Below are 14912 nucleotides of genomic sequence, written 5' to 3'. Positions count from 1 at the left end.
AAGTTTCTCTGAAACTTCAAGAAATTCATAGTCCAGTGATAAATTTTAGATTAATATATATATATATATATATTTGGTCAGAGGGCACATGATGGGTATGTATGAGATAGAGAGGAGAGATTTACTCTAAGAGAAGTATTGCTAGGGTTTTAGCAGTAAGAGTAATTATTTGAGCTGGTATTTTGTAATCATTTTAAAGTTTGATTTTATCATCTTCATTACTCCTGTCTTTATACTGGCATTTTTAGTTTAGAGAGGTGTTTTGTCTGTTTTTGTTAAAAAGTGAGTGAATTTTCTTCAGTATTATTTTGCCAGCCAGTAAGTGCCTTCAACGTAATCTTTCCAACTGCTGAAAATGCCTATATTCAAACTGCTGGTAGATCCAAGGGACTTTGGGAACAGCCCCCCCTTTTTTTAGATGAAGAGTCACTATAGAGGATGTTTTGATAGGGCCAAAAGGACGGTACCTCTTTTCAAAGTGTTATTATGTGTCATGGATTCCTGAAACATAACTGAGGGAGGACGACCTGAGGGGGCAATTGTTCATTTGTGTGAACTCCTAACTCCTACCCATGGGGAGACATTCCAGTATAGTGAACTTTGTGACAGTCCTGGTAATGAGTATGCCAGGCATCCAGATTGTGGTTCTCCAGTTGAAGAAACCAGGGCCTTTTGGAGAAATGATTGATTGTAGAGCTGGGACAGAGAAAATAACAAAGTGAACGTAGAGCATCTTAACAGCGCCAGAAGGTTAGAAAGTGCTCAAAAATCCGTCAGGATTGTGGGCATGTCAGAAGGATATAGGGACCAACTGGAAAATGCTCCAGATAGCCAAAGTTGGAACAATTCAAGCCACAAAATAAATAATAATAGATTATAACCCAAAGAATAAAATAAATACCCATGAGTCCATACTGATACAAATAAGAAATGGGGAGGGAGGGACAGATCTTTCAGAAAAATTCTAATTAATAAATGTAGAAGAAATGAAGGAAACAAAAAGTCATCATTAAAACACCACAGTAATAATTGTTTCAGGCAAGACCTACTGACGAATGGTAAAATTAGTGGCAAAACTTTAAAACAGGGTATTTATGTAGTTTCAAAATATCTCCCCTTAAATATTACTTACTATGGTGGTTTTAACATGTCTAAATTTCTTTGATATTCCTTACTCTAAGAGGGGAGGGGGGAGCTTAATTCCCTTCCCCTTGAATATGGGCTAGCCTTAATGAATCCTTAAAAAAAAAAAAAAAAAGAATAATGAAAGAGAAAAATCATAACTTTATAGCAAAGAAACCAGGCAGACCACCAAGAGCTCAAGGTTACCACCACTAGTAATAAGTCATGTTGATGTCATGGACTCCTGGTATGATGCGACGAGAAGGGCACTACCTAAAATCCATAGCCTCTGTGTAATCATCATAAAACATCAGATAGACCTTAGCTAAGGGCCATTCTACAGTAACTGACCAGTAGTCTTCAAAAGTGTCAAGTTCATTAAAGACAAGGAAATACTGACAGATTGTCACAGATTTGGAGAAGACACACATAAGAAGTCATGATGACTAAATGTATAATGTGATATGATGGCTTAGATCCTGAAGCAAGAAAAGGGTATTAGTGGTAAAACTAGTGAAATCACAATATAGTCTGTAGTTTCGGTAGTATTACACCGGTGTTAAATTGGTTGCTATGCTGTGCCATGCTTATGTAAGGGCGAAGCTAGATGGCAGGGTATATGGAAGTTCTCTGTACTACCTTTGCAACATTTGTGTAAATCTAAGATTGTTTCAAATACAAGGTTTTAAAAAAGGGGAAGGCGGGAAAAGAGGCGATATGTAGGCCTATTCAAGCCTTGCCCTCCACTTCTTGAATTGAATTGTAAGGAAACACTTTCCTCCAGGGTTTATTTCCCTATGTTTTTCTGTTATATTCTGATTATAAAAACAGAAGAAACTGAAGAGCATTTTAAAAAACCTCCACTTACAGAGACAGCCACTGCTCACATTTGTTGTATATCCTTTTAATATTTTTCTTATTACATGTATGTGATTTTTAAAAATAAAAATGGAGTCACGTTATTAAAGGAAAGAAAGAAAGAAAGAAAGAAAGAAAGAAAGAAAGAAAGAAAGAAAGAAAGAAAGAAAAGAAAGAAAGAAAGAAAGAAGAAAGAAAGAAAGATGAGCTCTGAATCCAGTCAGAACTAGGTTTCTGTTATGGCTCTAGCTCTTCATAGCCCTATCGTCTTGTACCAGTTAGCCTTTTCTGAACTCGTCTTTACTCATTCATGCAACAGTTTGTTCTTCAAATATTTGTTCAGTACTTACGTACTGTTCTAGGCTCTTAGGATACAGTACTGAACAAAGTCAAGCCCTTTCCCTCCTGTCGCTTGTACTTGTTCACATCAAAGTGCATCAGATAGTTGTTTAGAGTTTTGCTCTAACAGGGAACAGAGAAATGGAACCATAGCTGGAGGAAGACACTTAATAGCATTATTATTGACCATAGAGACAGTTTGGTAGGATGGCTTCATGTTAATAAAAGGACTTTATGTATCTGTAGGAGAGATTCTAGCCCATTAGTTAAGACTTGGGATTTGGAGTCAGGTAGCCCAGATTTAACTTTGAGCCAACTGTTGTCTACTTTTGTTACCTGAAGGAAAAGTTACTCAGATTCTCTGAATTTTGGTTTCATCATCTGTAATTAATAGTGAAAATGATACCTCCTAAGAATTAAACAAGCTCATACTTTTAAAGAGCATTACAGTCAACTGTACTGTGCTTTTCAGTACCTCTCTTTGGGTCTTAGAAGGAAATAATAGTTTGGCTTGTCATCATTCAAACAGTGAGATGAACAGTCTCCATATTAATATTGTCGTAGACTTCTGTTTAGTCCACTAGTAATTTGTATGTAGAACTGCATTATTTTTCTTTCCCCTTATTAATTCATGAGAAAAGATAATAAGTTAGCTTAAAATTGATAAGGAGCAGTTTTCAGAGGGTGTGGTGCTGGGTAGCGTGGATGGGTGGAGGAGAGGGTATTTAACTTCATCCACCAGCAGATGGTAGTTCCATATTCATACGGAAGTATACCCCCATTCCTACTGGCATGTTTTGTTTTCCCCTGGACTGACTTGGTGAACGTTAAATGCTGTCTTGAAACGTTTCATATTGCTTGTGGATTGAGCTGGTACATTACATAGACAGGTTACTTCCTGTCTTCATTCTTCAGTGAGGCTTTATTTTTTATTGGTTGTTTAGACTAGATTTAATACATTTTTAGAGCTGCCAAAACCAATGTAACAGGTGGTGTCCTGAGGCTACAATTAGGCTCACTGGGCTCTGATCAAACACTACCTTTGGCAGGCTCTTTGGTATTGGCCAAATTCTCTGGCTTGGCTTGTTTACTTAAGTTCTTAGAAGTTCTAAATATTAAAAACTTTAGGTGAATTCATTTCAGCATTAGTCTTTGACTATGCCTTTATATATAGAATGGTTTAACTATTATTTGTGCCCTCGAAACCAGTCTTAAAAACAAAAAGGGTAGGGCGCCTGGGTGGCTCAGTTGGTTAAGCGTCTGCCTTCGGCTCAGGTCATGATCCCAGATGGAGTCCCACGTCGGTTCCCTGCTCTGCAGGAAGTCTGCTTCTCCCTCTGCCCCTCCTCCCATTTGGTCTCTCAATCTCTCTCTCTCAAATAAATAAAATAAAATAAAAAACAAAAAAAGTAGATATTTTTATATTATTCCTAAATCTAATTTTTATAGTCAATTATCCTAATCCAGTGAAGTTAAATGAATTTCTGGCCTTGGCCTTCCTTCTACCTTAATAAAATTAATTAATAGCACAATAGCCTAAATAAAGTAAAATAAATTAGTAGCGAAGACTGTATAATTAATTTAGAGAAGGCCCAAATTCCATAACCTGTGGAGCATGGTAAGTAATTGAGCTGTGCTACAGCTTCCATTGGCCTTCTGTCTTCTCTCTGGGGCAAGTAGATTCTCCGACCATGAAGGTTTAAACCAAGGGAAAATGTTCGGGTTTCCTGAATTCTGTTTTGGGGGCAGATTAAGCAAATGATCAGAAATGACTTTCTTTTTACTAGCATGTGAAGGGGGGGGCTGTCAGCTTTCCTTTTTATGCTGGTGGATGTGTTTGGTATACGGTTTTACTTCTTTCCCGCTCTGTTTCAGAGTCTGATAAAGAGGAGAAACCACAAGGGACTGTCATACCCAAGGAAGTGACGCCAGCCCTGTGCTCACTCATGAGCAGCTATGGCAGTCTGTCGGGGTCAGAGAGCGAGCCGGAAGGTAAGTCATGGCCTCCTTTGTTACAGGCGGGTGGGTTTCGTTCGGTTGCTGTTGGAATTTGATGTGCACTGTGCATCAGTAGCGTCCCTTCATGTGTGTCTTTCTGAGGACGAGATGTGTCAGGCACATCTTTATTTAATCTTCACATTTTTCGTTTGATGTTAGCATGGGATAAAGGAAAACTTGAGAAACGAGTAAATGTGTTGCTAGTCTGGGAGAAAAAGGCCAAAATAACATAATGACAGAATAGGAAGAGCAGGAGAGAATATTCCATTAATGGAATCAAAGAAAATTCTAAAAGACAGAGCAAAGAAAGTGCAAAGAAAGTTAATTTCTTTTTTCTACTCTCAAGAGCCCTTGTGGTAACATGTTTACAGCACCTTTGTTAGGTGAAGAGAGGTCCTTGTGACAACGGGGATGACAATTCCTTACATGTATATAGAGCATTGTTTTTTATGGGGCGCATTTACATAAATTACCTCATTTGGAGAACACAGTAACCCTATACTTGTGTCGAATTAGCCTGTGTGTTTTAAAGACTGGATGAAATGGAATTCTTTCAGGGTTCTTTCTGAGAAATCAGTGATGTACAGGATACATGTCTAACCTTTAAAGATGACAACAAACCAGCTTAATCTAGCATATTTTTGGGGGGTCACCTGAAAGTTGTGAGTATGTTACTGACCTGTTGTAGCGTGGCAATTCTAAACCTAAGGTTCATATAAATAATTAGCATATGTTGAGTGAATAAGTCTGTGCCTTTCTGTTGTGGAAACCTGGCTCTGCATGGTAAATTTATTTGGGCTTTACCAACCGTGAGAGAATTCATGTGTCTGTGTCTCTGGACAAGATGTGTAATCACGGTAGGAGCTGAACTGAAGATAAGAGTACAGGGTCTACAAGTGAGTGTGTAGAAAGAAGGGAAGATATGAGTGTAATTGGATGAAGATAGCGGCACTTTTAATGTTTAAGCTAGAGATAATCACTGTATAGTTGGAAGACGTTGAAGGATAAAGAGTTGGGATTTAATATGAAGGATAACGTTTAGATGTATCTGTAACATAGGGTTTTTTTTCTTCTTTTTTAATGAACCATGGTTTACTATGGTAGCTGGTTAAAAGCTACTTGAATTTTGAAATATAAACTACTTTGGTTTTATCAGAGTATTTCTTAACAGATGGTTACCTCTTCTTGTTTTTATTTTGATTTTAAGAAAAACAGTATTTATTTCTTTACTCTTGTTTCCAGTACACTGATATGAAGATGGAGTTATTCTTTAAACACATATTACATTTCCTGCTTATCGCTTGTATTTATGACAGGTGATAGCAATGAAAGCTATTACCAGATTACTGAATGTTATAAAAACAAGCTGCACTAGTGCTCTCTTCTCTTCTCTCTCTCTCTCTGTTAAGATAAAGCATTTAATACTTTCATTCTCATGTCTTTATTTGCACACACACAAGCAGGGGGAGAGGCAGGCAGAGGGAGACGCAGGCTCCCTGCTGAGCAAGGAGCGCATGTGGGACTCGATGCCAGGACCCTGGGATCATGACCTGAGCCGAAGGCAGATGTTTAACCAACTGAGCCACCCAGGCGCCCCTCAGGTCTTCATTTTGAGGCTGCCACCATTTTTAAATTAGAAGGAAGAAAGGAAACCGGGAGGGATCTATGAGGTCCCACTCCTTCATTTGTAGAACCTTAAGCTTAAAGAAGACAAGTTTACAAAGCTAGTATGTGGGAGAGCTGATGTAAAGCCTAGGTTTAGGGACTTAAAAATCTAAAAAAAGCCAACTGTATTGCCTTTCATTACAGTCGTTCTCTGTGTTACATTTTCTGTCTTCCTGCACAGAAATGCATAGCCTTTTCTTATAGATATTATCTTTTAAAAGATAAATTTTATCTTATATGAATTTATTTTTGCTAATTGTCTAAAATCCCCTGCCTAAAGGAAAAAGCCCTTGCTTTACATTCCTAATGCTTAAGAATTATTGTATGTATTTTGAATTCAGCTTTATTAAGCCATCCAGGTCACTAGCAAGTTTCCAACTTCCATTGTAAATTCTGGGCTATAGGATAGGGTATTGACACATAGGGACTTTGGAAAAAATAAACCAAAGAAATAAAGCGGGCTTTCTCTGAACCATGAAGTAGCTTCTAGAAGGCTGCTTATTTAAGTGGATTCTAAATGGAGAGGAGCAGTTTGATGCCTCACAGATTTTAACACTTGTGTTATCATAGTTACAATCTTTCTCAACTTAGGAATTAATACAAAGGTGTATCGAGGATCTAAACATGGCTAGTGCTTTTCCAGGAAGAGTTTTAAACAAGGAAGGGGCCCCTCAAGAAAGACTGAAGCAAAACAAGAGGCTCTGCTTGGCTCTGGGGACGTCAAAATCATTAAGATACACATAGGAAGGAAAATTTCAGTGAGTAATACTTCCAGATGGGTTAGTTTGATATCTGTTCCAGATTTTGCATGTTCGTTTTTTGTTTTTTGTTTTGCCATGTTAGAAGTTAAGCGCAGTTTTGTAGCTCTCCAAAACTGTTTTTTTTCAAACTGGTTTGGGCTATGACTGGGGGTCCTCCAAGTTGAAAACTCAGTTTTAAAGGCCACAAATCAAGAAGTGTGATTTATAGGTTTGAAAAAATTCAGTGGTTATATTTTAAATTCATTTGGGTTGGTAAATATTGCATTAAAATAGGATACTAAGCTGGGAAATATTGTGAGCCTCAAGAAAAATATAAATGGCCCCAGTTCCTTATTCCTTAGTAGAAAATTGACAATGGAAGCTCTGATTCATTTGACTTTTGTATTCCTGGATTGGAAGATCAATACTTTTTTTTTTTTTTTAAGATTTTATTTATCTGAGAGAAAGAGAGAAACCATGAGTAGGGGGAGGGGCAGAGGGAGAAGCAGACTCCCCACTGAGTAGGGAGACTGTCTCAGGGCTTGATCCAGGACTCCAGGATCATGACCTGAGTGGAAGGTAGAGGCTTAACTGACTGAGCCACTCAGGTGCCCAGAAGATCAATACTTGAAGGGGAAGGAAATAACAAAAAGTAGTACCTTGGTTTTTCTTTTTGTCTTTTGTTATTATTCCCATAGTTTTGAACTCTACAAACCACTTTGAATTCTTTGCTCCATTCTTTTATGGTTCCATTTCTCTAATTGTTTTTCTTTTTTCCATCTCTTTGAGGGCACATCAAACCGCTGCCATCCTAGCAATTTTTTTTTTTTAAGATAGCATGCATGCGCATGTGCACTCAGGTGGGGTGGAGGGGGAGAGAGGATCTCAAGCAGGCTCCATGCTCAGCGCAGAGCCTGGCATGGGGACTCAATCTCACAACCCCGAGATCATGACCTGAGCTAAAATCAAGAGTTGGGTGCTTAACCAACTGAGCCACCCAGGTGCCCCATCATAGCAAATTCTTGTATAGTGCTTATTCTGTGTCAGGCCGTTTTATGTGCTTTACTCATTTAATTATTGCAATAACCTCATGAAGCAGGTGCCATTATTTATGGGGATATTTAGGCAGAGATAAGTAGCTTGCCTCAAGATCACAAGTAGTATGTGATGGAACTAGAGCTTGAACAGTTTGGGACCAGGGTTTGTGCTTCTAACACTTACCCTTTACTTCCCTTCAAACATAATTAACACATTTGGTGCTAAGTAACAGTTGGGTGTACAGGTTTTGAGGGATATGATTAGACTCCTACACTCTCGTCCAGGCAGTTGAACCCAGTCTCCCAGCTTCTAGAATTGAAGTCTTTATATCACATCAGCTTGTCAAAATATACAGAATAACCATTTTAGGGATGAGAGGAGGGGATCCTTAAAACTTGTGAGTTTTCAACTAATCATATGGTTTTTCTTCTTCATTCTGTTAATGTGGTGAAATACATAGATTGATTATCAAGTATCAAACCAATCTTATATTCTTGGAATAAAATCTACTTAGTCATGGTGTATTACCTTTTTAATACATTGCTGGATTTGATTTGCTAATAATTTATTAAAGATTTTTACCTCCATGTTCACGAAGGATTATTGGTTTGTCTTTTTCTTTTCCTGTAATGGATTACTTTTCTCTGGATTTGGTATGAGTTGGGATCTGTTTCTTCCTCCTCTTTTTTAAGGGTTTGTGTAGGATTGCTGCCATTTTTTCTTGTTTGTAGAATTCAATAGTGGAGTCATCTCTACCTGGCATTTTAGGGGGGTAGATTTTAGATTATGAATTAAACTTCCTTAATAGATATAGGACTGTTCAGGTTTTCTATTTTTTCTTGTTCAGCTTTGGTAATTTGTGTTTTTCAAAAAAATTTGTTTCATCTAATTTGTCAAATTTATTGGCATAAGGTTGCTCACAACATTTTCTTGTGATATCTGTAAGATCTATAGTGATGTCCTCTTTTTGATTCTTCATATTATTAAATGGTATTTTTTCCTTTTTTCTTGATCACTCTTGCTAGCAGTTTATTAATTTTATTACTCTCTTTAGAGTGAACCAACTTCTGGGTTTATTGCTTTTTCTCTATTAGCTATTTCTAATTCATTGATTTTCACTCTGTTATTTCTTCCCTTCTCACTCTCTATCTCATATAGTGGAAGTTCAGATAATTGATTTTAGACTCTTTTTCATTTTTTTTTTTTTAATAATGATTTTTTATTATATTATGTTGGTCACCATACAGTACATCCCCGGTTTCCGATGTAAGGCTCGATGATTCATTAGTTGTGTATAACACCCAGTGCCCTCCTTACTACCCATCACCGGCCTATCCCATTCCCCCACCCCCCTCCCCTCTGTAGCCCTCAGTTTGTTTCTCATAGTCCATAGTCTCTCATGTTTCATTCCCCCTTCTGATTACCCCCCCTTTCTTTATCCCTTTCTTCCCCTACTGATCATTCTAGTTCTTATGTTCCATAGATGAGAGAAATCATATGATAGTTGTCTTTCTCTGCTTGACTTATTTCACTTAGCATTATCTCCTCCAGTGCCATCCATGTTGTAGCAAATGTTGAGAACTCGTTCTTTCTGATAGCTGAGTAATATTCCATTGTATATATGGACCACAACTTCTTAATCCAGTCATCTGTTGAAGGGCATCTCGGCTCCTTCCACGATTTAGCTATTGTGGACATTGCTGCTATGAACATTGGTGTGCATATGGCCCTTCTCTTTACTACGTCTGTATCTTTGGGGTAAACACCCAGTAGTGCAATGGCTGGATCATAGGGTAGGTCAATTTGTAACTTTTTAAGGGACCTCCACACTGTTTTCCAGAGTGGCTGTACCAACTTGCATTCCCACCAACAATGTAGGAGGGATCCCCTTTCTCCACATCCTCTCCAACAATTGTTGTTTCTTGCCTTGTCTATTTTTGCCATTCTAACTGGCGTAAGGTGGTATCTCAGTGTGGTTTTGATTTGAATTTCCTTGATGGCTAATGATTTTGAACATTTTTTCATGTGTCTGTTAGCCATTTGTATGTCTTCATTGGAAAAGTGTCTGTTCATATCTTCTGCCCATTTTTTGATTTGTTTGTTTCTCGTGTATTGAGTTTGAGAAGTTCTTTGTAGATCTTGGATACCAGTCCTTTATCTGTAGTGTCATTTGCAAATATCCTCTCCCATTCCGTGGGCTGCCTCTTAGTTTTTCTGACTGTTTCCTTGGCTGTGCGGAAACTTTTAATCTTGATGAAGTCCCATAAATTCATTTTATCTTTTGTTTCTCTTGCCTTTGGGGATGTATCATGAAAAAGGTTGGTTTGGCCGATGTCGTAGAGGTTGCTGCCTATGTTCTCCTCTAGAATTTTGATGGATTCCTGTCTCACATCGAGGTCTTTCATCCATTTGGAGTTTATTTTTGTGTATGGTGTGAGATAGTGGTCAAGTTTCATTCTTTTGCATGTAGCTGTCCAATTTTCCCAGCACCATTTATTGAAGAGACTGTCTTTTTCCCACCGGATGTTTTTTCCTGCTTTATCAAATATTAGTTGCCCAAAGAGCTGAGGTTCCATTTCTGGGCTCTCTATTCTGTTCCATTGGTCTATGTGTCTGTTTTTGTGCCAGTACCATGCTGTCTTTGTGATCACAGCTTTGTAGTACAGCTCGAAATCCGGCATTGTGATGCCCCCAGCTTTGTTTTTCCTTTTCAACGGTTCCTTGGAGATTCGGGGTCTTTTCTGGTTCCATACAAATTTAAGGACTATTTGTTCCAGTTCTTTGAAAAATGTCCTCGGTATTTTGATCGGGATAGCATTGAAAGTGTAGATTGCTCTGGGTAGCATGGACATTTTAACTATGTTAATTCTTCCGATCCATGAGCATGGAATATCTTTCCATCTTTTTATGTCTTCCTCAATGTCATTTCTTTTTTTTATTTTAATTTTTTTCTCTTTTTTCCTTCATTTCTAATAAAAGCAATCAAAGCTATTAATTTGCCTCCATGCATTGCTTTAGCTGCATCCTACAAATTTATGTTTTCGTTTTTATTATTTTAAAAATATTTTCTAATGTCTCTTGTGATTTGTTCTTTAATACATGGGTTATTTAGATATATGTTGTTTAGTTTCCAGAGATTTTGAGGTTTTCTAGATAGTTTTCTGTTAATGACTTAACTTTAATTCTGTTACGGTCAGAGAACATACTTTGTACACTTTCAGAGTGTTTTTGTTTTTCCAGTTTATTGAGACTTGTTTTCTAGCCTAACCAAGTGAATGCTCATGTGAACTTGACAAAATGTATATTGGGTTCAGTGTTTGTCAATTTGAGTTGTTAGTGGTACTTAGGTCTTCTATATCCCTGCTCATTTTCTGTTTAATTGTTCTTCAGTTACTGAGAGCGGAGTGTTAAGTTTCCAACCTTGTTAATAGACTTGTCTATTTCTTGTTTCAGCTCTGTGAGCTTTTGCTACTTGTATAGTGAAACTCTGTTATTAGGTGTTATTGTTTTGCCTTCTTGCTGAATTGATTTCTTTACCATTATGAACTGTCCTTTGTCCCTGATTATAGTCCCTGTTCTGAAGTCTCCTTTGTCTGATACTGATATAGCCAGTCCAACTTTTTTTATGATTGGTGTATGCATGGTCTTTTCTTTCCCCTTTTACTTTTAACCTGTGACTGGTCACAGGCAGTCCTTGCTTTGTACTTCCTGGGTAACTGAGATTTAATTTCAGTTCTGTTTGTGAAAGCAAGAACTGCCTATAATTTAAAGTTGGTTTCTTGTAGACATTATGTAGTTGGTCTTGTTGTTCCCCACCACCCTGCCCCAGTCTGACTACTCACCCTTTTAAGTGGGATGTTTAAACTATTTATATATATTGTAATTATTGATATGGCTTGTTTCTTTTTATCTCACCATTTGTTCTGTTTTCCTTCCTTTGGATTTATGCTGCCTTATTAGGGCAGTGCAAATATGGGTTTATTCATTGAACCTCTTTGTTTTACTTTTTAGGAGTTGGTCTATCTAGAGTATATAGTATGCAGCTTCAACTTATCACAGTATACTTTCAGTAATATTATCTCACTTCATATAGGATTTAAGAATTTTATAGCAATATACTTACACTCTCCTCTTCCCCTCCTCTGTGCTGTTGTTACTAGGTTTTCTACAGATGTTATAAATTCCACATACATTATTACTATTTTTGCGTTGAATAGTCAGTTATCTTTAAAACCTATTTTAAATTAAAAAAAATATCTTTTGTATTTATCCACATATTGACATTTCTGACACTCTTTATTCCTTTGTGTGGATCCAAGTTTCTATCTGGTATTGTTTCCTTCATAGAGATCGCTTTCTTTAACTCTTTATGGTAATCTCTTCAGATCTTGGCAGTTATATTTCCGATTTGAAAAATACCGTACTACATTGAAAATGCCTAGTTTTTATTAGTAAGTGGCCAATATTATGGCTGCTGGGGGGAAGTATTATGGCTCTTTTGGTTATTTTGGAAGTTTACCTGGTTTTTGTTGTTATCTTTGTATTTGTTTTTCATTACACGTAGAAGCTCCCATTAAGACTGAAGCAGACATTCTGGTGGCAGATGAGGTTCTTCCGAGCAATACTCCGAGGAGACCAAGTCCGAGTGTTAAAGTGACTGTTAGAAAGTACGAGAGCCGAAAGAAGAGTTTTAAAAAGACAAACCCTAAGAGGAAAAAAGATTATCACAACTATCAATCGTTATTTGAACCAAGGACACGCCATCCATATCTCCTGGAAATGGTAAATGATTTTTCTTTACATTCTAATCTGTGTTCTTCTCAGATGATGAAGGTAGAGCCACTGGGTTTCTGCATGGGTTCATGCGTGTGTGTTTTTAAAGTTTACCAAAGACATTTGCTCCTTGAAGACTCATTTGTGTATCTTAATTTTGAAGCTGCATTTGGAATACAGCTGCTGTTCAGCAAACGTGGAGTAGTTACACTTTTCAAAACTGCTTAAAATAAAAGAATCTATAGATTTAACTAATTGATAAGGAAATATGTATTGAGGTGTAGTGACATTTTTAAAGTTTCCATTGAAATCACAACTAAATACAAAGGCAGACCGAAGGGAGAAAGGTTGTTATGTGTTTATTTTGTGCATTATTGACTTTATTCTTAGAATGATGTGCTGAAAAATCTATTCAGATTTTAAAAGAGAAAGTAGCACATCTTTTGATTCTAAGTCATGGACATGAAGCTGTTCAAAGATGCCAGTTCTTTCATGCTAAAAGTATTAGAAAATATTCTGAAATTTTTACTAGAATTGTAGAACTATTGACAACGTGTGGAAGTTGTTTTTGCCCTGTCACCTAAGTGTTTATGCTATAGCTCAATTGTTCTGTGGCTACACTCTTTGAGGTGTTACATGTAGACACAGTTACTTCTTGTTTAAATTGATCGGAAATGGGACTCTCTCTTTTGTAAATTTCAGTGCTTATATAAAGTAAGTTGAATTTTCAGAATACCTTGTAAGTGGTAAATTAAGTCATCTCTTCACTGAATATTCATTCCTTTGTGATGTTTCTAAACTACACTAATGACATCAGAAAATAAATCGAGTGATCTTGTCCTTTTTGGCAAATCACATATGATTCCTTGGTTATGGATTTCTTCTAAATACCAGGGATTTTTAGATTTCCTTCAATTACAATAAGCACAAAAATGAAAAGTTGCGAAAATCCAGGAATGTTGGGATTTTTTACTGCTGGTTTCATCATTACTGTATTTACTCTATCTGCTTATCAGTTTCTGTACTGTTTGTAAGTTTGGGTTTAGGAGGGTCCTCCTTGACATGATTTGTAGATTAAAGAATTGCAGACTTTTAAACCTGTATTCCTGTCCTTTGTTAGATACTCCTAAAGAGGACCCCAGATGTGAACATTTGTGCTATTTAAAAAACTAGATAGTCTTGGTATAAGTTAAAAGGAAATGTTCTTGTATTATTTTTTGACAAAATAATTTATATATATATTTAAATATGTATTTATAATATGTATTATAAATATATTATAAATTATAATAAGTATAAATATATATCTTTATTGTTCTGTGTTCTTTATATGGGGAAGACACATATAATATTTTAGATTGTGTTTCTTGGATATATTTTATTTACCAGCTAATCATTTTATTTATTATTTTTTAGCTTTTAGCTCCGGACATTCGACATGAAAGAAATGTGATTTTGCAGTGTGTTCGATACATCATCAAAAAGGACTTTTTTGGGCTTAATACTAATTCTGCAAAAACTAAAGATGTATAGGTATCTGATGTTTCAGCATCATGTGACATAGTCCCATCCTAAAGTTAGGGGAGGAAAACCTTAAAAAAAAAAACAAAACTGGATTTGTAATTAAATCGTAGACCTCATGGGATATTATGTTGGATTTTTAATTCTTTCCTTTGAATCTATGCAAATAAATACATAACTGATTTTTAAGACTGTGTCTGTATTGTTGGGGTTGTGCATAATATTTGCTGGCAGAATTCTGTTTTTTATTTATATTTATTTGTATGTATTGCTGTCAGGTAAGGAAGTCTGCTCTGGGGATAGTTAAGAATCGAAGATACTGGTTTAGTAGTAAAGAAAAAAGCTTTAAAAATGTTTAATTCAGCTAAGCAAAACGGTAGGTCAGGGAGAGAAGTATAGTCATTTTGTTTTTAATGCAGGAGAGGAAGAATCATTCTTTAACTGTAGCAAGGGGGATTATTTAAAAAATAAAACATATTAAATTAATACACTCAGAAAGTCTTAAAATTTAAGATTTCCGTGTTTAGTTCAAAGGGCATTTTGAAATTCATCTATTGTTTTTTTTTTTTTTTTATTCGACAGAGATAGAGACAGCCAGCAAGAGAGGGAACACAGCAGGGGGAGTGGGAGAGAAAGAAGCAGGCTCATAGCAGAAGAGCCTGATGTGGGGCTTGATCCCATAACGCCGGGATCACGCCCTGAGCCAAAGGCAGACGCTTAACCGCTGTGCCACCCAGGCGCCCCTTGAAATTCATCTATTGGCACTACTTAAGTAGTTCAGATACTGTATTTGGAATATTAATATAGATAAGGCCTCTGTGTGTGTTTAGATTCACTGAGAGTGCTTCTTTTGAGTAT

General features: G+C 36.6%; 1 protein-coding gene across 1 annotated transcript in view; it reads left to right on the top strand.

The window, feature by feature from the left end:
• NUFIP1 (nuclear FMR1 interacting protein 1) overlaps nucleotides 1-14243 on the top strand; it is a 43791-nt gene extending 29548 nt beyond the window's left edge. The window contains exons 8-10 of the mRNA XM_045796775.2: nucleotides 4195-4311; nucleotides 12325-12542; nucleotides 13950-14243. Of these exons, the coding sequence (XP_045652731.1) occupies nucleotides 4195-4311; nucleotides 12325-12542; nucleotides 13950-14066 (452 nt within the window). The 3' untranslated portion in view covers nucleotides 14067-14243. The remainder of the gene's footprint in view (nucleotides 1-4194; nucleotides 4312-12324; nucleotides 12543-13949) is intronic.
• The last annotated feature ends 669 nt before the right edge of the window (nucleotides 14244-14912 follow it).

The sequence above is a fragment of the Ursus americanus genome, chromosome 10 (assembly GCF_024610735.1).
Source record: "Ursus americanus isolate L20-20 chromosome 10, mUrsAme1.1.p, whole genome shotgun sequence".
Taxonomy (NCBI): Eukaryota; Metazoa; Chordata; class Mammalia; order Carnivora; family Ursidae; genus Ursus; species Ursus americanus.
This window is presented reverse-complemented; position numbering and strand designations above follow the sequence as displayed.